This window comes from Amblyomma americanum, chromosome 6 (assembly GCF_052857255.1).
Source record: "Amblyomma americanum isolate KBUSLIRL-KWMA chromosome 6, ASM5285725v1, whole genome shotgun sequence".
In the NCBI taxonomy this organism is placed as follows: domain Eukaryota; kingdom Metazoa; phylum Arthropoda; class Arachnida; order Ixodida; family Ixodidae; genus Amblyomma; species Amblyomma americanum.
In genome coordinates, this window is record NC_135502.1 from 128,669,576 (window position 1) to 128,690,579 (window position 21,004).

The window sequence follows — 21,004 nt, forward strand, 5'->3', positions numbered from 1 at the left end:
ATATTTGGTTTCGATTGTGCGATACATGTTACATACAAAGATATCAGAGTTAGAAGAGGAGGTCCCGAAGTAAACCCTGACCGGGGGACCTCATTCTTTTTCGATTCGCCTGTGCAGACGTGGAATTGTAGGTACCGGAAACTGAGTAATACAGAAAATTTACTGTATGTGTCGAAAATATAGATCCCGAGTTTTTTCTTTTTTTTTTTTGTCGCGTATAGTGGGGCTTCTGTTGCATCCGCGGAAGTCCTAACACCAGAAGACGTGAGCACGAGAGTCCTCCTCACCTTCGAATGATTTCGAACGTCGACGATGCGCACAGCGTGGCTTAGAATGAAATTCCTTGGGCCTTTTACTTTTTAAAAAGGATGCAGTCTTTGTTCTTTCATGGTACCAGTAACTGACACGGCACTGCTGAAAACCTACATTTACGCCAACATCGCCCACAGTACTTCATCCGTGCAATATAATAGGGAATTTGGTGTTACGTCTCTGGTTGACATTGCATAGTGTAACAGGCCTCAACGTAATCTACGCCTAACTAGTTCAGTTTTTGTTGGTGGGAGCCATACCGGAGATGATTGAATGAATACGCGAGATGTTTTCGCTCCCGATGGAAAAATGTCGTCTGCAGCCTTGGTCAGCGTTGGTAGACATCACTATTCGCGCATGACTAGCTGACCAAAGTGGAACCCGCCATCTTGCGTGCTACCTCACAGAAGAGTCTGTGCATGCCCTAAGCAGCCATGCATCCAGCGCCGGGTCCAGTCATGTTTGTATGCTGCCGGGCGAGGAGGGCAGGCTTTAATCTTGGAGTCCGTCTCCAGTCTGCCTCCGTTGTATGCTAGTCACGGCCGCTGCGGTCCGTCACGGGGTTTTTTTTTTTGGGGGGGGGGGGGGGGGGGGTAGGGGGGGGGGGGGGGGGCGCTTCCTGGCAGCTCTGGCTGAGCCGTGCCCGCTGGATCGTAGAACGGATACGGGCGGCGTGTTACGCGACCTTGTGCAAAACGGGAAGGCCGCCGGCGCCGCGTCTTATCGCCGTGCCTCTGCATATTTCGCGGCCGGCAGATGGACTCTGCGGCGTGAGTCAGCGCGCCTGTCGTGCGCCCCTCGGACACGCCGGCTGTGTGCGGTCGTGACCGGGCTCCCCCCTTTGTGTGTGCGGCGGCGACGAGCGCGGAAAAGAGGCGCTTCCTGGTGAAGTAGCTGCTGCGACACGTGCGAGGACGCGTCCGGCATCTGGACGGCATCGGTTCGGAACGCCTGGGTGAACGCTGCACTCGAGGACACCCACCTATGGACGTCCGCAGCGGCTCTGAGGAGACTCACGGGCCGCCGATCGAGTATTAGGCATACTAAATGAATAAACAAAATTCACACGAGCACGGTTACCACTGCGTAACGCGAGATTGAGAGGCAGCTGCTTGCGGTGGAGAATGTATTACTGTTCATTCATTATTATTTGTCTTCTTCACTAATAGAGTGCGCTGACGTCACTGTGCTATTCACTACTCGTGGTGAAAGTGCGTTGGGACCTGAGTGGCGTTTTGCTGCAGTTGTGTAAGGAATAAAAAGAGTAAAGAAAAACGAAAAGGCAGATGGTTAACCCGACACGGCGCCGAGTCCTGCATCCTGTTCTCCGACGATGCTGCACTTCCAGAGTAAATGCTCTAGAAAATCCTCCAGCTCGTTAGTTTTTTTCCGCAACTGACGAAGGTTACGTTGCTGTACACGAGAGAGAAAAAAGGAAGCGAATTTGACTCTGTCCATCATCCGACGTGACGCCTGTATCAGCACGGAAGAAAAAGAGAGTCGGCTCTTCATTGCATTGCTGAAAAAAAAAAATACAGACCGCTTAAGAACGCTTACGTGCTGTGAACGCGAAAGCGTTTGTGTGTCATCGTGGGCTACCAGTTAACTATATTTGTTTGCTAGTAATTGTTAGTCATCATCATCATCAGCATGACTACACCCACTGCAGGACAAAGGCCTCTCCCATACCGCTCCAGTTAACCCTGTCCTGTGCCAGCAGCAGCCACCGTATGTCCGCAGACTTCTTAATCCCATCCGCCCACCTAACTTTCTGCCGCCCCCTGCTACGCTGCATCTTGCCAGTGTTTATTTTATTTTATTTTTCTCTCTTGGTGATGTAAGCACTGCCGATGACGTCCTGAGGTCACGTGGGTTTTCTCTGCGCTTCGCGTGGACGGTCTGTCAATGTCGGATTTTGACTGATAAGCCATTTAGGGCTTTCGCTTTAATATTTCTATGTATCAGGAATTTGATATTCTTGGCCAGTAGCATAGACGCCGCGGCGTTCTGCAACTCGATCGCCGCATTGTTTCTGGCACCGTTCATTCTGTGTGTCGACGTTCGATCTGAGCGGTCTCTTCGCGCGACTACATCGCTATACTAGCGCGCTTTGCTCCTGTTGGCCCTTATTGAAATGGCCCATATACTTTCTGCAGACTTCTTGTAGACTCATCGCCTTCCTGTAGAAATTTCCGTCTGCGTGTTAATAATCTGTTGACTGTCTGTAGACAAAAGTTTACTAAAAGTGTATGGCAGGCCATAAATCTATAGAGTGCGTGCAGTCTGTTTATAGGATTTGTAGGTTATAACGGCAGCCAAGAAAGTGGAAAAACTGGAATTTCGCCAGAAAATAGGCAGAGAATGATGCAGCACTGTTTCCGACGCTTCATTCTCACTTGTGACGCCATTTTCTTGCGACAAACGTGCACTCGAGAAGCAACAGCTTTGCTCACGGAGAAACATGGTGACCATCGCCACTCCGGTGCAGCATTATCGCTCGATAGGTGCGGTTGCTGTCGCGGGAGCTTTACGCGACTGGTGATCGCCAGTAACGAGGCTCGAATAACGCTATAGCAAATCGCTTATTGGCTCAGCGTGTGCCTGCAAGCACTCCTGTTAACAAACAATAAGAAAAGGCTCTCTTGTTTCGACCGCGGCAGCCAAATAATTGGCCGTTGCAGCAGTGAGGACAAGGAGACAGAACACTTCCGCCCTGAGTGCACGTTAAAAACTATCGCCTTGGTCAGTGGTGCGAATCACGCAGTTAATTGCCCTCCACCTACGGCATCTTCGTGGCATTGGTGACTTTCAGACGTGAAGGCCAGTCTCCGCGTTTTGCTTTTCCATGTGCGCGTAAGCCGTGAGGCGTGTCTGACAGCTGTGACCCCTGTACCGGCTGTCTCCGGCGTGCTTCACTGTTACACATGCATCGAAGCGCATTGGACGAGGCTGTGGAGTTCCGTTCAAGCGTGCCGCGATGCGCGCTGTCTGCGCTTCCAGCGGAGCATGGAGAGCAAATCGCACTACCGCTGCTGAAGGTTGGACAGACTGAATTCCAGCGACGGCAGCCGCCGGTAATATGCGAGCGAGAAGGGAAAGGCTGGCCGAGGAAGAGGATGAGGGCGCTAGACAACCATCTTTACTCCCCGTAACTGCCCTTATCTCGTTTCAGATTGTTGTGCACGTTAGTGTATTACTCATTTCCTTAGATGATATTTGTTTTCCCTTCGCAAAAAGGCACCGCTGAACGGCATTCGAGTGCCAGGATGCGCTTCCGCCCAAAATTTGCGGGAAGGGCTAGGAAAGAGATCGATATTTCCAAACAAACGCTTTTATTGCGATAAATGCAGTTATTGGGCGACAGAAATTAAAATGTGCCCATTACGGGACATCACAGTAATCGGGTTACACATTCATGGTATGGATCCAGTGTACAACGTCATCGTTCCACACCTTCCGTCCCAATTAATTACTCTGCAGAAAGAGTTTTATACGTTCTCAAAATACGTGCGTCCATATTCACTCTTGGGATGTGGCTTTATTGGATCACGTTATGTTCATGTTGTGCGTGAACACATTGAACATATGAGATCGGTTGAGGCGCTACCAGAAAGCCGGTGCGCAAGAAATAACTGTCCTGTTCTTGCCTTTTTGAGGCGCGGCTCGTTGAACGCAGACCAATGTAAAGGAGTAGGGGATTCCATTGTAAATCATGTCGGAGATGCGAAACAAATGCTTCTTTTGTTCAGAGCGCGCCCGTGTTGTTTGAGTCTTCGCTGGATGCAGTCTTGGTTAGCATAATGCGCGTTCTTTTCAATGCGATAATTAATAACGTGACACGCAGCAGGGGTCGTCGGCGTACGGAGCCAGGGAAATGCAAATTACCCTGCCCGGACTGTTATGGTAATTCGCACTGCGCTGCAAGCCTTCGCGCCTGTCGATGAGCCTCTCCTATCGTTGAAAGAAAATAAACGATCGTCGAGGCACGAGCTCACCCGCGTGTAGTCAAAGGACGGATGCGCACTATGATCGAATCGCGTATACCACAAGAGTGTATCGCTGTTTTCGAGCGCGCTGAAGATGCTAGAAAAAAACTCTGTACAGACGTGTGAATTAAGCTTGGGCCGCTGTTTGCTCGGCGCAGTGTGTATACCTATGGAACAGCTCGCGTGCTACGGTCGCTACAGCATTCGCTGATCACTCCTGACCAAGTTAGCCGCGCAATGTGCCTCTCTCACGAACACGCAACGTCGGAACATAGTGCTTTCTTGCCTGATCCAGCGTATATGATCGCGGCCCATTTCCGCGCTAGAGCAAATGTAGCACATCCGGACCCCTCTCGCTTTTCTCATTTGAGCTGTGCGGGCAGCTATGCGCGCTGCCAGCTTGCGGTTTGCAATTTGGCGAAGCGTGCAGCTTTGAGTACTCCGGCGACCGGCTCGTGAAAACCCGCTTTCGCCGTTAACAACCTGGCGGCGGTTTCAAGCGCCGGCCATTGCACAATGCCCGAATTAGCGGGTTCTATACCGCGGGGAAAACTCGAGCGGTAAAACGGCTAAAGCAAAATTCTGAACAAAAAAAAAACACGAAGGTAATAGAAGGCCTCTTGGCGGTGGTGTCCGGCGGAAGCAGCCTCAACCGCTTTCGTCATTCATGTTCGCTGGAAATGACCCAGTGGCCAAGTGCCCGGTCTATTTCGGGCAGTGGGCGTTGCTTTGTTTATGCCGCCAGTTACATTTTTATGACGTTACAAAGGAGAGAAAAAATTCCGCATTTGTTCTTCACAAGCACAGTGCTTTGTGTTCACCGCATTTTCTAAAATGGACTTTGCCGACATTTCGGTTAAACAGTGGGAATTCATTCTTAGACTGCTAGCCAGCTGCACAGCGCTCCACCGGGAACCACTGCAAACGTTTCCTAATTTTTGAAAGCTTTCACGCGCTGTTGATAGAGCGATGGGATGCGAACAGCCTCTCGAAATGGAAGTGGGTTGCCAATATGCTACCAGTGACGTCACTATATGGTGCACACCCAAGGGGGAGCGGGTTGGGCGCGAGTGTTGGCTCACAATAAAGTACAAAGTGATACATGTGAATTCTAAACGCTAAATTCCTGTGAGGAGGGTTTAATTTTTTTCGTTCATTGTTATTCTGAATAGACAAAAATTATACTCGGAAACGTCGCGCACTCTTATTGCTCCCAGGCATGTCCTCGTCAGACCCCGCGTATGCGTTATAAAGCACACTTCTGTTTTACGCAATTCAAAAAGAGTGGTTGGTTTTAACGTAGTGATAGCCGAGTAGACGTGCGAAATCATGTGTTCATTCTTCACCTCTTCTCTCTGGCATGAGCATGTGCACGCAACCGCGTTTCTCGTTCTTCATCTTCACACCCTCCATCCACTCGGCGGCAGCTGGCGCGACGTCCTCCTCCCGTTGGCTACAGCTGGCGCGACGCTCTCCTCATACTGGCTACATCTGGCACGACGTCCTCCTCCCATTGGCTACAGCTGGCGCGACGCTCTCCTATTGGCTACAGCTGGTGCGACGCAATCCTCATATTGGCTACAGCTGGCGCGTCACTCTCCTCATATTGGCTACAGCTGCCGCGACACTCTCCTCCCATTGGCTACATATCTGGCGCGGCGCTCTTCCGAACTCACCCGAGCTTACCTGAGTTACTCCGAGGCTTCACACAAGGTTCTTGATTGGGTTTGACCCCGTTAAGTAGTGATTTTGCACTACAGTAACGCATCATCATTGAGGTTGTTGTAAGATACTGGTGGGGTTAGCCTTGCGGATTCTGCCAGCAATTGTCCACCGTAGCGACACTTAAATGCTAAATGAGGTCCACAAATCAGCCACGCACCTGAGACCTGACTGATCTACATAGCTCTAAACACAATCACCTATAACAGTCTATAGCCAATCTGCAGCCTCAGTGCTACTGAAAGTTCATAAAGTACTCACTGTGCCTATATACGCAGTCAGCTTTTCAAAAAATGTGTAACAGTAGAGGTGTTCTCCGAGCAGCCTTCCAATTTGGTTGCGCTGTATAAATCCTCTTCCTGTCTCCCACAAGCCAAACAGCTCCCAAGTTTGTTACGCATCGCTTTGAGTATTTGTAATTCTGATTTAAATATGCATTTTGCCGCGCACGGAATTTACTAACTACATGTCCTGAGACGTCGTTGCATGTTTCTGAAGGCATACAGAACTTCCTAGCAAAGAGCGCGGAGAATGTATATATTGAAAGACGGGGGTTTATTTCAAGAAACTGGGACGATGGGAGCAGCGGCGAAAACGGTCCGAGGTCAGCCAGGTCAAGCACAGACACATGCGATGATGACACTGCCGCTGAAGCCCATGTTCATCTTCGCCTATGTCAGGAATGTTCTTCTTTACAATCTTTTTTTTTTTGCATTTATGGAAGCACCCATACTTTAGAAATGCATTTTGGTTAACGCTAGTAATCCAGTGCCACCGTGTCTGTAATTTGCGCCGAGGCGCAATTGCCCTCCATTAAATTTGCAGTAAGTGCAAAATCTTTCGTTCGCGCAACAAATCAGATCCCCTCCCAGGTAACCGAGCGTAACCTGCGCGACTGCAGCAATGGACTGGCCGCACGGTCCGAGTATTAAGAGGAGCGTTATTTTACAGCTCGCAGGCGCAGCACAACCAACGCTTACCGCACCTCACTTGCAGTGCGTTGATGCTGCCTGTAACAACTATTTATCTCGCTGCCGCCAAGTGGTCATCAATTGTGCTTGGTGTGCACGCGATAAAAAGCAATATCGTAATCGCCCCAGAGTTGTTTGCACACTGCGGGCACGCTTTCCTTGCCCTAATGGCGGCACATAATCGAAGTCGGCGGCGTCCGCCTGACCCGCTGACCGGCTGGTACGGAAACCCTTTTTCATCTCCCGAGACGCGCCGACCAAAGCCGGAGGCGATGGGCCACCACTTTCCCCGTCCAGGCTGATTCAGGGGCGTGTTCGGAGGAGTCCCTCCCCGCCCTGGGATGCGCCGAGCGTTCCCAAAGGGTGCAATTAGCCGCCGAGTGCGATTGCGCCATTCATCACGAATCGCGCCGCCGAGTCGTGCGGCAAAGCCAGAGTAGCTGAGAAAAAGACGGGAGGAGGGAAGGCTGCGGGACAATCGGGGGCGAGATGAGAGGGATGCCCTGGTCGGTCCTTCCTTTCTTTCTTCGATAAAACTGGCCTCCGATTTGGTGTTCGCTGGAACAAGGCTGCTTTGGTCCGCGGGCGGGCTGACCGTTGATTGAATTATTGCGTGAGCGACTCGCGATCGCGTCGCCCCCTGGAGGCGCCGCGCAACCCTTTGAATACCAAAGACTGGCGTGGTTTTCAGACTCATTGCAGAGGATCGCTGGTGGCTGCGCATGATTAAACTTATACTTTTATTTTTTTCTTGCGCGCCGGCGCCGCTTTCCGTGTTAATGGAAGCCGTGAATGTGTTTAATGAAACGATCTTTAATGGGAGCAGTAAAGTATTTCACACGCAGGTCATGAGAATGCTCCCATCTTGCAGCTATAATTACCTCCGCAGATTTACTCGCGATGTGTTACTAGTAGTGGTTCGAATGGTGGCGCATACCAATAAGAGCCACTACCAAGCTTCGTTGTACTTCTTTCACTCATGTTGTGTTTCATCGATTTTTTTGCAGGCGTTCCTGGCAGCATGCACATCTGCCCAGGAAGACACCGCCGTTTCGGCAAAGATTGGTGAGTCACGCTTTGACTATGGCGTTTGTGTCCTGGCAACTCCTGGTCAGACGTATCAAGTGTCTAAGAATTCATGATGTGAGAAGGCCGCTGACTAGCAGAAGCAAACCACTAGAAAATTGCAAGAAAGAATAGAACACGAATAGCGCGTTATAGACTTACTAGCCTTCTCGACTTGTATAAAGCTGCGGTCGACATTGTACGGCAGGCGGCAGCATGAATACGTCACACACACACACACACACACACACACACACACACACACACACACACACACACACACACACACACACACACACACACACACACACACACACACACACACACACACACACACACACACACACACACACACACACACACACACACACACACACACACACACACACACACACACACACACACACACACACACACACACACACACACACACACACACACACACACACACACACACACACACACACACACACACACACACACACACACACACACACACACACACACACACACACACACACACACACACACACACACACACACACACACACACACACACACACACACACACACACACACACACACACACACACACACACACACACACACACACACACACACACACACACACACACACACACACACACACACACACACACACACACACACACACACACACACACACACACACACACACACACACACACACACACACACACACACACACACACACACACACACACACACACACACACACACACACACACACACACACACACACACACACACACACACACACACACACACACACACACACACACACACACACACACACACACACACACACACACACACACACACACACACACACACACACACACACACACACACACACACACACACACACACACACACACACACACACACACACACACACACACACACACACACACACACACACACACACACACACACACACGCACGCACGCACGCACGCGCACGCACGCGCGCGCGCGCGCGCGCGCGCCTGAAACGGCCGAGAACAAGCGGGAACAAGGTTACAAGCCGGAGATAACGGCCTGCAGGTTGCATATTTATGTAGCCCTTGCTTTCAACTTAGGCGAAAGTTCTGATTAACTCCAGCAAGTGTACCAAGCCTATGACTACAAAGGCTGAGCGAGAGCCTCAGCCCGCTAGCCGAGGTTTCCACAAAAGGAATTGTCTTCGTGTGAGAAATGTGATCATTTGCGGAGATTAAACAGAACCATTTATCTGAGGAGGAAGCACCGGAGAGGGGAACCCTCTTTTCGGAACGTTGGTTAGCGGATTAAGGCTCTCCTTTAATCCTTATTCATTTTGTTGTGTGTTGTCAAGAATCCCATCGTCCTACTTTCTGTCTGTAAGCTTTTAACTAGTACACTTTAGACCATCTGCAGACTAAAAGAGCATGAACACCACTGCTAGCCTCTAATATCTTTCCATTCCCCCCCCTCCCGCTAATCGTGCGACGTATTACATGCAACCTCGTGAACCCTCTGAGACGGTATCTAGGCACCACTGGGCACCATACATTTTCTGAGGAAGTTGGTACTGTTGTCAAGGGTGTCGCTATTCGGCGCATGCGTCTGACTGCTGTCTGTCGTTCGGCTCCTCGGATGAGCCGCTCCTCAGTCCCGGAGAGAGTTTGTTCTGTTTGTTACTTCCGCAAACAGTAGGAATTCGCCGACGTCAGCCCTCTTCCTCTGTTCAGTCCCTTTCCAGACGCGGTGTAGGGAGAGAGAAAAGCATCGGTGCGTGACCACGCAGGAATCTTCGTTCCGCCTGGGGCTCACGCATGCATGTCCGGCGCGTGAACCTGGCAGTACCCGCAGGGTCGCACAAGAGTATACGTACGGGCCGCCGCGGCTCTGCAGGAAGCCCGATGCGCGCCGCAAGAGATTGGAGGGGAGAAGGGGGCAGCGTTCAAGAAGCCCCACAGCCCCAGAATGCGTAAGGCGCTTGGCGGCTGCTCCCGGGCGAGCTTGTTGCTCGGGTCAGCAAGCCACCAAGGCAGGAAGCGGCCATTAAAGAGGGCACACAATCTGGCGGCCTCGTTTCGAAGGAGCGAGCTTTTTTTGTTGTTCCCCCTTAGCGAGGCGTTATTAAAGGCTGCATTCGTCGGCAGGCGCTTACTACTTCGTTCTGCGTAATAGTCGCGTAAACGCACTAAACGGTGCTTGCTGGCGTTGCCGGCGCTTGCTGCATGCCGCTGTATGCGTCTTCTCTTCTTCTCTTGGCGCATTGTTCATTGGGGATTTCTGTTCCTCGTGGAAAGCGTAATTTACTTTTCATTGCCAAAATTCCCTTCAGCGGCTTGACATTTGTCCTGTGGTTGTTGTCCACGTATTTTGTAGCACTGAAAATGGCAGCATTGATACCTAGCTCTTAGTATACGTACCCTATTTGTTGCTAGTGAATTATTGATAGCAACGGCACTTTCGATGTCAACCATAGGTTCAAAGTACGCTTTATTTTCTCCAATGTTTGCCACATAGCATCGCAATTCGAAGGGCTCACTGGCTTCCTTCCGTTTCTTTACAAGCGGAACAGATCGCGTCTGCTTCATGAAATCAATTCCCAGCGAGATTCCTGTAGCTACGTTCAGATTGAGACGATTTTTGTATGTATGTGTGTGTGCGCGCAGCTCACGGAAGTACTATTTCCAGCGAGCATTCCTTGGTTTATCATCGTGCGCCCAGCTAAGCCTACCATAGTACAAAGGCCCATGGAGGAAAAAAAACTAGGAGGGAGCGTGACGTCATAACTTTAAACCTAGTCATACAAAATATAGTGTAAAGCATCATGGGAAATATGCCCTCACGTGATAAGGCAGTGGTAGCTCTTAGCTGGATTTCGGTTTCGCTCTGTCGCTGTGTTGGATCGGACTAAAAAGCACCGCGATCCAAGCTGGTTGGCAGTCTGGCAAGAGTCAGTGCGCACAAGGGCCCTCGGCAGCGGCGTCAGAGGAGGATGAGCGCGTGACGTCATGCTCCCTCCTAATTTTTCTTCCTCCATGCAAAGGCCTTTCCTGCTTATTTTTAATCTCTCTCTGCCGTGCACCATCTGCGGCCATCCAAACCAGGCGAACTTTATAAGCTAGCGACGTCGCCTTTCGCATCATTCTCTGCCGCTTTCGGTACGCCTCTTCTTGATTTCAGCTAGGCCATCGCTTGTTACCAGCGCTGCTGTCTTCATTACTGTTGCCGTTTCAGTTAAATGCTTGCTGTTCAGCGGACACTCACTACGCCGTCATCACCGCAGGGCCGCACTGGCATCCCGTCAGGGGGAAGAGATAGACGTCGGCGTGACTTGGCGCGACTAGGCGTGACCGACCCGTTACCCGGCGCCCAGCTGTGTACAAAAGCGACGTTCTTCGGCACACGCATACACGCGCGTTCGCGCACGCGAAGCTCGTGCGCGGCGCGCCGCCTCCGCACAGCCTTCGCCGCGAGGAACGGGTCAGCTGCTCCAACGGCGTCAGCCGACTGATCCGTGTTATTGTGTGTGTGTCTAGGGCGAAAGGGCGGCGGAGGGACACCCAAGGTCGGGCTTCGCGTGGGGCCGCGGAATCGCGCCTTCCCCTCTCCCTCCTTCGCGGCCACCGCGCTCGTCGGATGCGGCGACGCGGGGCCAGCGACGAAAGAGAAAGAGGCGAAGAAAGGGCGGTTAAACGCAGAGTAATGCAGGCGAGGCGAGGATGCCGAGCTTTCTTGCTCCCCCCCCCCCCCCCCCCCCCCGAGTCGCTTCGTTCTATCAGCCTTCTTTCTGTTCGCTTCCTTTCGCGCTGATAAGTGTGCAATAGATAGGCAGTATCGAGTGCGCAGTCGTGAAGGGGCGCTTCTCCGGGTTGCTTGTGGGAGGTGCGGGAAAGGACCGACTCAGGGCATCGGCGCCAGCCTGAAGGCGGTGTTGGGGGGAGGAGGGATCGACGCCAGCTCGATCTCCGTCTACTCAGCGGTACACAAGGCAGGCTGATGTCAAATGCGGTGCCTGTTTTGGAGGTACTCGGCTGTAAGCGTTCGCTGAGTGACCGCGACCGGTCTCCATAAGCCCGGTCTATTCAACAGCCACCCTGTATCTGCAGATGCACCACTGGCGTTTGGAATTTAATGTGCAGATGCGGCCAAAACATTACTGAGCACGCTTTAGAGAGCGAAGTTTTCTCCCGAATTCCGTGCAGAAGATATGATCGTTTATTGTATTCATACGCGAGCGCAAATCGCCGAAGCATGCTCCGTAATATTATTCCCGGGACTGTACCTACCCAGTCTGTATGCGTGTGAGCGTGCGCGCGCGCCCTCTCCCTCGTTCGTTCGCGTGAGTGTCGTCTAGCAGACATCTGCCAACTTTTGCGTTCGGCGATCGAAAGAGGTACTTCTTCGGGCTTAACCTTCTCTTCGAGTCAGGCCTCTTTATGTGCGAAGTCAGCGGGAGTATTTACGTTCACGGACGCGCGCAAAAACAAAAAAAGTATCGGCTTGCTCAGTAATCCTTGGCTGAAGGATTTATGTCCATTAAAGCCGGTATCAGCGGGTAAGCGAAAAGACAAAACAAATAGGACTTGAAAAGCAACAGTGAGCGCTTCGCGATATCATTAGCGCGCGCCTCTCAGCAGTAGCACTTGGGGGTTGCTTTTTGTGAGTTTTGTTGCTTGCACTGGCAGCAACGCTTCGCCGCCAGGCCAGGTTAAGGAAACAATGGGAAATAAACGATCACGAGCCGCCGTCGAGCTCTGAGAGAAAGGAACAGAAGGAACAATGTGCTAAGGCTGGCCCTAATAAACCTTAAACGGCGGCAGGGCCCAGACTGAGATGAGCGGCGACCACGTTTAGGACAATTACCCGGGCGCTCTGTTTAATGCTCTAGACGTGAGCTGGCCCCACGTCCTAGAGGGTCGGTAATGAGAAACTTTTTCACGGTATTTGCAGTCGCGGATAGCGCCACTGCAGAAGATGCAGTCTGTCCAATAGAGGCTGTTTCGACCTGAGCAGGCTTCAAATGAGTGCGGAATGTGCGAAGCACGGGCGGTCCGGGAACAATGCGGATGCTTCGCGCTGAAGCCTTGGTCATTTTGGTTGTCTGCCGTTTGTTGGAACCGGTGTGGTCCGACGAAAGGCATAACGCCACGTATGTAGGGGCCCGCATTACGTAGGTGCGGCCTTTGCAAAAGAATACAGCCCAAGAGGCTTGTTTTTAAGACCTTGCTCGGGGCTTGTTTTGCTTCAGCGTTTTGAATTTCTCCGCGGTGGGAGGAACTCTCTTCCTTAGACCTTCCAAAGTAAGGACTTTCTCAGGATGCTGCAAGACATCCACCACAAAGCTTAGAGGCAAACTCCCCTGGGCTCTAAGCTTTTGGCAAATAGCTTACATTGAAGCGAACATGCGTTCTAGCAAGCGCAGTATTTCCGCACGTTAGGCTGAGAGTGCACAAACGTTGTGCTAAGAAACACGAAGCATGTGGTGGACACTACCAGGAGGCAAAAACTGCCAGTCGAAATGTGAACGACTCTTCAGTGCAACGACACCAACTGAAATAGACTGGAAGCATGCGCCCGCTACGTGAATAACGCTTAAGAAGGCTTATTGCCGGGTTAGTTAATTACAGTTCGGCATGGCTGCGGTTCACTAAGATAAACAACTCCTGCAGGCAATAACTGCTAGAGCTGACTCTCGTACCAGTCTTTACACCGGCAGGTAAGATCTAATGTGCTTAACGTTGTGGGTAAGGGTTGCAAGGAATGAGACCTGCTGCCTTGGCTATTTGTAGCCACGTGTGCTGTACAGTCCTAATGGTTTTCTATGTTTGCCGAAAAGCAGCAGAATTAAGGAGGGATGGATTGTAGCCCTGTCTCCTCCGTCCCACAGCGAGAACTTTTCCTTTGAAGAGACGTACTGAGCTTCACTTTTGATCAAAGCAAAAAAAAAAGGTGCAAAAAAATAATGCATGTCTGGGTGCCAAGCAGATCGTGATTGGTGCTGACCTACACGCAGTTGGTCCTGCACCCTTGCGTCTTATTAGGGCCACCGAGCCGCGAAATCGAACTTAACATCGACACCAGCGCCCTTTGTTCCCCACTGCGCTATCCGGTTAGCTGTCTCTAGGTTACGTCGGCCAAACCAGGAACCACCTAGGGAACGCGTGCAGGGGGGGATGAGGCCACTCTCAGGTGGCGCGGAGACCGTGAAAATTGCTGGCGTCTCGCTCCAGCGACGCTGATGGCGGTCCGCGATAGGCGCCGTCCGCGATGGGAATGCCACCCGACAATCGGGTCGTAATGAAAACGACGCCCGACGGAACTCGGCAGAACAAGACGAAGACGCCGCGCGACCGCGCAGCGGAATACCAATCGGCACGCACGCCCTGAGAAGGTGGTGGCCACAGGTCACGCCTGCGAGTGCGGCCGCCACGGGAGCTCCGCTTGGCGGAACTGAACTGGCCCGAATGCGGTGTCCGTTGCATACGGGGCGTCGATATTCACGCGCCGTCGCCTGCTGCATGGCGCAGTGCTGTAGGTCGAACGCGGGCTCGTTCTGAGAGGCGATATTAATCGGCGGCATAGATGCTGCTATTGGGGTAGGACGCCCGTATGTCCTGAAATAATGTGCGCAATATTCAGGCGTGTTTGGTAACCTACCTGGACCAAACCGTCCCTTCAAGGTCATTCTAGACAATCAGTGCGCTCGTTTGTGGGTCTGAAACCGGGCTTCAACAGTCGCCTAACGCTGTAGCTTCTCGTGCATAGTTCAGTTCATTGCTGCACGGAAGACACACATCGCTTATATACCCAGTGCACCACAACCTGGCATACGATACACATGAAATCAAATTTCGAAGGCAGTGGTTCGCACGAGTGGTTTTTAATAAACTGTCTCCGCTTAGACCGTGGGGCCCCATGATGACGGGAATAAAGTTCATTCATTCATTCATGCGAGTGATTTTTTTGGTTCCTCGCTTGTACTACCAAGGCGTAGTTAAACGCGAACGCTGTCTTATGCGTTGTCTCTGAAGCATGATGACGGGAATAAAGTTCATTCATTCATTCATTCATTCATTCATTCATTCATTCATTCATTCATGCGAGTGATTTTTTTTGGTTCCTCGCTTGTACTACCAAGGCGTAGTTAAACGCGAACGCTGTCTTATGCGTTGTCTCTGAAGCATGATGACGGGAATAAAGTTCATTCATTCATTCATTCATGCGAGTGATTTTTTTGGTTCCTCGCTTGTACTACCAAGGCGTAGTTAAACGCGAACGCTGTCTTATGCGTTGTCTCTGAAGCATGATGACGGGAATAAAGTTCATTCATTCATTCATGTGAGTGATTTTTTTGGTTCCTCGCTTGTACTACCAAGGCGTAGTTAAACGCGAACGCTGTCTTATGCGTTGTCTCTGAAGCATGATGACGGGAATAAAGTTAATTCATTCATTCATTCATGCGAGTGATTTTTTTGGTTCCTCGCTTGTACTACCAAGGCGTAGTTAAACGCGAACGCTGTCTTATGCGTTGTCTCTGAAGCATGATGACGGGAATAAAGTTCATTCATTCATTCATTCATTCATTCATTCATTCATTCATTCATTCATTCATTCATTCATTCATGCGAGTGATTTTTTTTGTTCCTCGCTTGTACTACCAAGGCGTAGTTAAACGCGAACGCTGTCTTATGCGTTGTCTCTGAAGCATGATGACGGGAATAAAGTTCATTCATTCATTCATTCATTCATTCATGCGAGTGATTTTTTTTGTTCCTCGCTTGTACTACCAAGGCGTAGTTAAACGCGAACGCTGTCTTATGCGTTGTCTCTAAAGCATGATGACGGGAATAAAGTTCATTCATTCATTCATGCGAGTGATTTTTTTGGTTCCTCGCTTGTACTACCAAGGCGTAGTTAAACGCGAACGCTGTCTTATGCGTTGTCTCTGAAGCATGATGACGGGAATAAAGTTCATTCATTCATTCATTCATTCATTCATTCATTCACTAATGCGAGTGATTTTTTTTGTTCCTCGCTTGTACTACCAAGGCGTAGTTAAACGCGAACGCTGTCTTAAGCCCGTTTCACATGCAAGCGAACCGCTCGCGAACTCCGCCGCCGCGGCGTATACACCCTCTCTCAAGCGGCAGAGAAAGCCGCAGCGGCTGGAGCGGCGAGGTTCGGGCAAGTTGGAAATTTTCGCGGCGGCGACGCGGCAGCACCGCATCTCAACCAATGACCGCCCGGCAAGGGTGGCTAGACTGGCCCGGCGTTGCCACGCGAGTTTGTACGCCGCACGTACGAACTTTTGTTTAGGAAAGAAATTGTATAAAGCGCTGTTTAATGCTTAAAACGCAATAATTATATTTATTTAAATAAACTATGAAAAGAAATGACAAAATAGTGCTTTTATATGACGCTTTTTTTGTGTTTTTGGAGGCCACCAAAACCGGTTGCAGGCGCATATCTTTTGCCCGCAACATTGGTTTTCGCAGCGGTGGGAAACACGGAGCGGCGATGCATGTGAAACGAAAGCTCGCGAATCGCTTCGCAGCGCCGCGCCGCTGTTCGCCAGTTCGCTTGCATGTGAACCGCCCTTTATGCGTTGTCTCTGAAGCATGATGACGGGAATAAAGTTCATTCATTCATTCATGCGAGTGATTTTTTTGGTTCCTCGCTTGTACTACGAAGGCGTAGTTAAACGCGAACGCTGTCTTATGCGTTGTCTCTGAAGCATGATGACGGGAATAAAGTTTATTCATTCATTCATTCATTCATTCATTCATTCATTCATTCATTCATTCATTCATTCATCCATTCATGCGAGTGATTTTTTTGGTTCCTCGCTTGTACTACCAAGGCGTAGTTAAACGCGAACGCTGTCTTATGCGTTGTCTCTGAAGCGTGGAGCGCAAGATCGACCGCTTGACGAACCTACAACTCGCCAGAGCTATTGCACAGAAACATGATTCACGCATGTTCATCGCCACAGCTAAACGTAAAAAAAAGGGGAAAAAAGCAGATTGATTCTGCATTGTTGCCAGGCACTCTTGACATTTAATTCCGGCCTATCGTACCTGTAGCCGCGAGCTAGATTCAGGTCTATACATCGAAATTAGTGTTCTCATTCAAGATCACACTGCGCATATGCAAAATCTAAGTGGGGAACAAAACTGGCACGAAACCAATACGCAGAAATATTAATTTAATTGCATACGAGCCACGGAGCCTAAAGGAGGGCTCCAGATCAATTTCTACCACCTCGGGCTCTGTCATACCGAAAAATTCGGGACAAAAGCATTTTTGAGCGGGAAACCGTTTATGAACGCAATTTATTCATATAATATAAAATTTCACTGCAGCAATCTGTATATCCGCAGATCACCCGACGGCAGTCTTCTATTTTTTTTTTCTGTTAACGTTAAAGCTATCGTCAAAAGCGTTCCCCATTGGTTTTCTATACCGGTCTTAACTGTTCGATGCGATCGATGGAAACGCTTTAAAAGAAACATTTTGCTCCATATCAGAAGAATGGACCATTACCTTCAATATTTTCATCACAGTGTCTTAAAATTTTTCAATTTTCAAAATTTTTGTGCGAGAATGTCGGAGATGGATACAGAAAGAGAGAGAGAGTTTTATTCAGAGAAGAGCACCTATGGGTTCCTGATATGCACCAAAATATCGGCCCACGAGTGCATTTTCTTTTGCACTTTGTTGCCTTCTAAACGTGCCCGCTGCAGCCTGGATCGAAGCCATGAACCCGTATCACTTCACGGCCACCAAGTCATCACGGGGGGTAACATAGAAAGGCAACGATTTGTGAGAACACGTGTGCTGCGATGTAAAGGGTAGTGAAGGAATTCGCACAACACAATGATGCAGTTTACTCAAGGCCCTTCATTTTCGAGTTTTATTGTTTGCTATTGGGACATGGCGTAACAACCCAATGCTGTTTTCTTTTTTGCTTGGAATCGTGTACAAGTAGATTTTTTCCAACAAACAGTTCCAAGACTGTGTTATTTTTGAAGGATAAAACAACTGTTGGCACTCCTTTTGCTCCGGGACGTGTAAATGCTCCTTTTTTCCCTATTATTTCTATAATCAGCGTAGACCTATCAGGCTGCACCAACAAACTCCTCACCCATTCAGGCGTTTCTTCTTTTGCTCTTTTCTGCGATTGTTTCTTCGCGTACATTCGCAGCCTGAAGCGGAGGTGGATAAAGATTGTTAATACAGGCATGAAATCAATTACTGTAAATGAAGACACCTGGATACAACAGGCTCGAGATGTCCGTCATATTCCATGCGATGCCTCCTTCAGCTTTTTCCTCTGGCAAGCATCATTTTCTTGAAGGCGCCTTTTGCTTCCTATTTCAAGCAGAGGTAGGTGTTTAACCCACCTGTTCTTCTTCTTTCGCATAAAACGCTGAAGAACATTTCAAGAGCTGCGCCAGAGATCTAATAATATGGTCGAGTTGTCGTGCATTAGCTAAGTTGCCTGCTCTAGTCGGTGTGGTGAGGCAGCCCCTCATGCTGCCGCGGCGGTCGTTTTCGTTTACAGCCACAACGTGCAGGGCGTGTGTTGCGTTTCTTAGGTCCTTCAGCGGTCATTGCAGTTTACGCTCCAAATGGTTTGCAGATACTGTACGCTCATGAAGTTGAAGCGATGCCTGCGTCTCGTGAGCGCTTTCATTAACTCCTGGGCACCGTACTTAGTCGTTTATATCTTTCGCGTCCTTTTGCGCTGTTTTAAGGTATGAAGAACCAGCTAGCCCGCTCCTCTACCTTGATTTCGTTAGCCAGCACTGCTGCTCATGTGTACTCCCTCATTCACTGGATTTATTTTGTGCGCTAAAGTAATCACCTTGACCCTGTCATGTGAAGTGCCAAGTTGAAGAGGATTCGCGTGTCTATGCAGCTGCGGTTTCTTCCAGATACCTGTATATACTTCGTCCTGCGCCGACCGGTGCATCTGCTTAACGTCGCACGGTTAGCCAAAAGGACGCGTGTAGTCTTGCTTACGTAACTGTCCACACGTTAATTCGATAAAGAGAAGGTCGAGCCCGTCAGCGTCTCGACGCATTTGAGAATACAAATTCGAACGGCCACAGGTGCCGTACTTGTAAAAGTCCTGCGTTTTCCAAGAACGGTTGCCAACCTTCGGCGAGCCTCGGGCACATCGCCTCTCCAGCAGCAAATCAAAATCAGTCTCGCATGCCAACCTCTGCTGCGCTCGATCAAGTAAGTCGCACGTTTAAATGGGGCGCACGTTTCCACTGCGTAACGTACTGTCGGCTTCCATCTCTATGCATTTATTCTGGAAATCCCGCCATGGGGCGATTTTCTCGCTGGCGGCTCCCGCGCGTCTGTATCGCCTGACCGTTTAGCATTCGCCTTGGCCTCACGGCGACTGGTACGATCCGTTACGATTCACTGACACCGTCGGAGAAGAAGTGATACATCTGTGCGGAAGACCGCATATTGCTCTGACACGTGCCCTGTGTACGGCCGTGTTCGGAATACAATATTAATTCTTTGTGGTATAGCGATAAAGCACATAAACGCGTCAAGAAAGACCCGATTCTTGCTTTTTTTTTTCCTGCCTGAACAGGTTATCAAGGCTAGCAGTATATTAAGACCATAAAGATATGAGACGAACGATCTTAGACGCGAGTAGTCTGAGGAAAGAATAGCAGATTTTTCCTCGCCAGTAGTGCAGAAAGCCATTGGTCCGTGCGCCTAATCAAGGAACGTTTGCTTCACCCGGAAAGAGGTCTCGACATTGAAAACGCTGAGCGACTTAAGCAACGCAGCCGCCTATACTGTCGCTGTTATCGGACGGGTACAAGGGCGAGGGGGTGGAGCGATGAGGGAAATCTCGCGTTGCATCCGAGAGCCTCTATCGTAATTCCCTCGCGAAAGCCCCGTTATTGCGCCTCTTACTCCCTTGGCGCTGGCTATCTGCACGAGCGGAGTGGCAATCGAGAAGGTGACCTCGCGGCCAGCCCTGTAGCGCTTCGACCTTGCTTTTTTAACAAAAAATATCAAGAAAAAGCGGAGCTAGAAGAGAGCGACAAAAGAGCGAGTCTCCGCTGCAGTCTCGAAGAGACGTGACCACACTGCGCGATGAGGCCGCGGCATCTCTTTGTCGCCCGACCGTTTCCTTTTCGCCGGGCGATCGTTTCCTTTTCGCCGGGACGCGCCCGATACATGCGCTCTTGCGTTTCGCAACTAAGCGAACATGGACTGCCTCTCAACACACGGGCGCACCGCTGCTGAGCGCATTCAATGGCCACGATGCAGTGAGTGCAGTGTCGACCGCGGATAATTTGCACGCTCGCGCATAACAGCAATAATTCGTCATCGTCGAAGGAAGGGCACAGTGTCTGTTTCTCCTTCGGCGGAACAGCGCCGTGGGAAAAGGGATGACGGAAGGAGTGAAAGAAGCAAGAGAAAAATAGGACTCAGTGAAGTACACCGAACGTTGTTAAACGGCTGAGAACGCCTGAATACAGCACGGATTGAGTTGTCATTAGCAGAGCACACGGACAGTGCAAAATTGCATTCACATCTACGTTGCAGCAGTGAAGGTGGCGTGAGAGCAAGATCTGGACGGAAGTGTTCGCGATGAAAAAGTCGCTCATGGTTGGCCAAACGTTTTCTAAATGAAATGCCAGCGTCTGCGCTTGTGTGTCCTGAGCCCGACGAGGTGAGAACTTACAGGTGAGAGCTTCAAAACACCAGCTGGTTATACGCGATTAAATGCGTCCGTATTTGTTTGGGTGAAGCACGCGACTGTTTCAGAGGGTTCGCCGAGCGTGCCCAAGTTTTCCTCGGCGTCCTCTCGGTGAAGAAAGCGAAAGTGTAGCGAGGGGAACACTTTCTTTCCAAGATCTAGCTCTCTTTTATTTGGGCTCATCAATCGTCC

The 21,004-nt window shown here is 50.3% G+C and overlaps 1 protein-coding gene across 1 annotated transcript in view; it reads left to right on the plus strand.

The window, feature by feature from the left end:
- Positions 1-21,004, plus strand: part of pio (zona pellucida domain-containing protein piopio) — a 113,689-nt gene that overhangs the window by 55,367 nt on the left and 37,318 nt on the right. Inside the window, exon 3 of the mRNA XM_077627991.1 lies at positions 7,999-8,056. Within this exon, the coding sequence (XP_077484117.1) occupies positions 7,999-8,056 (58 nt within the window). The remainder of the gene's footprint in view (positions 1-7,998; positions 8,057-21,004) is intronic.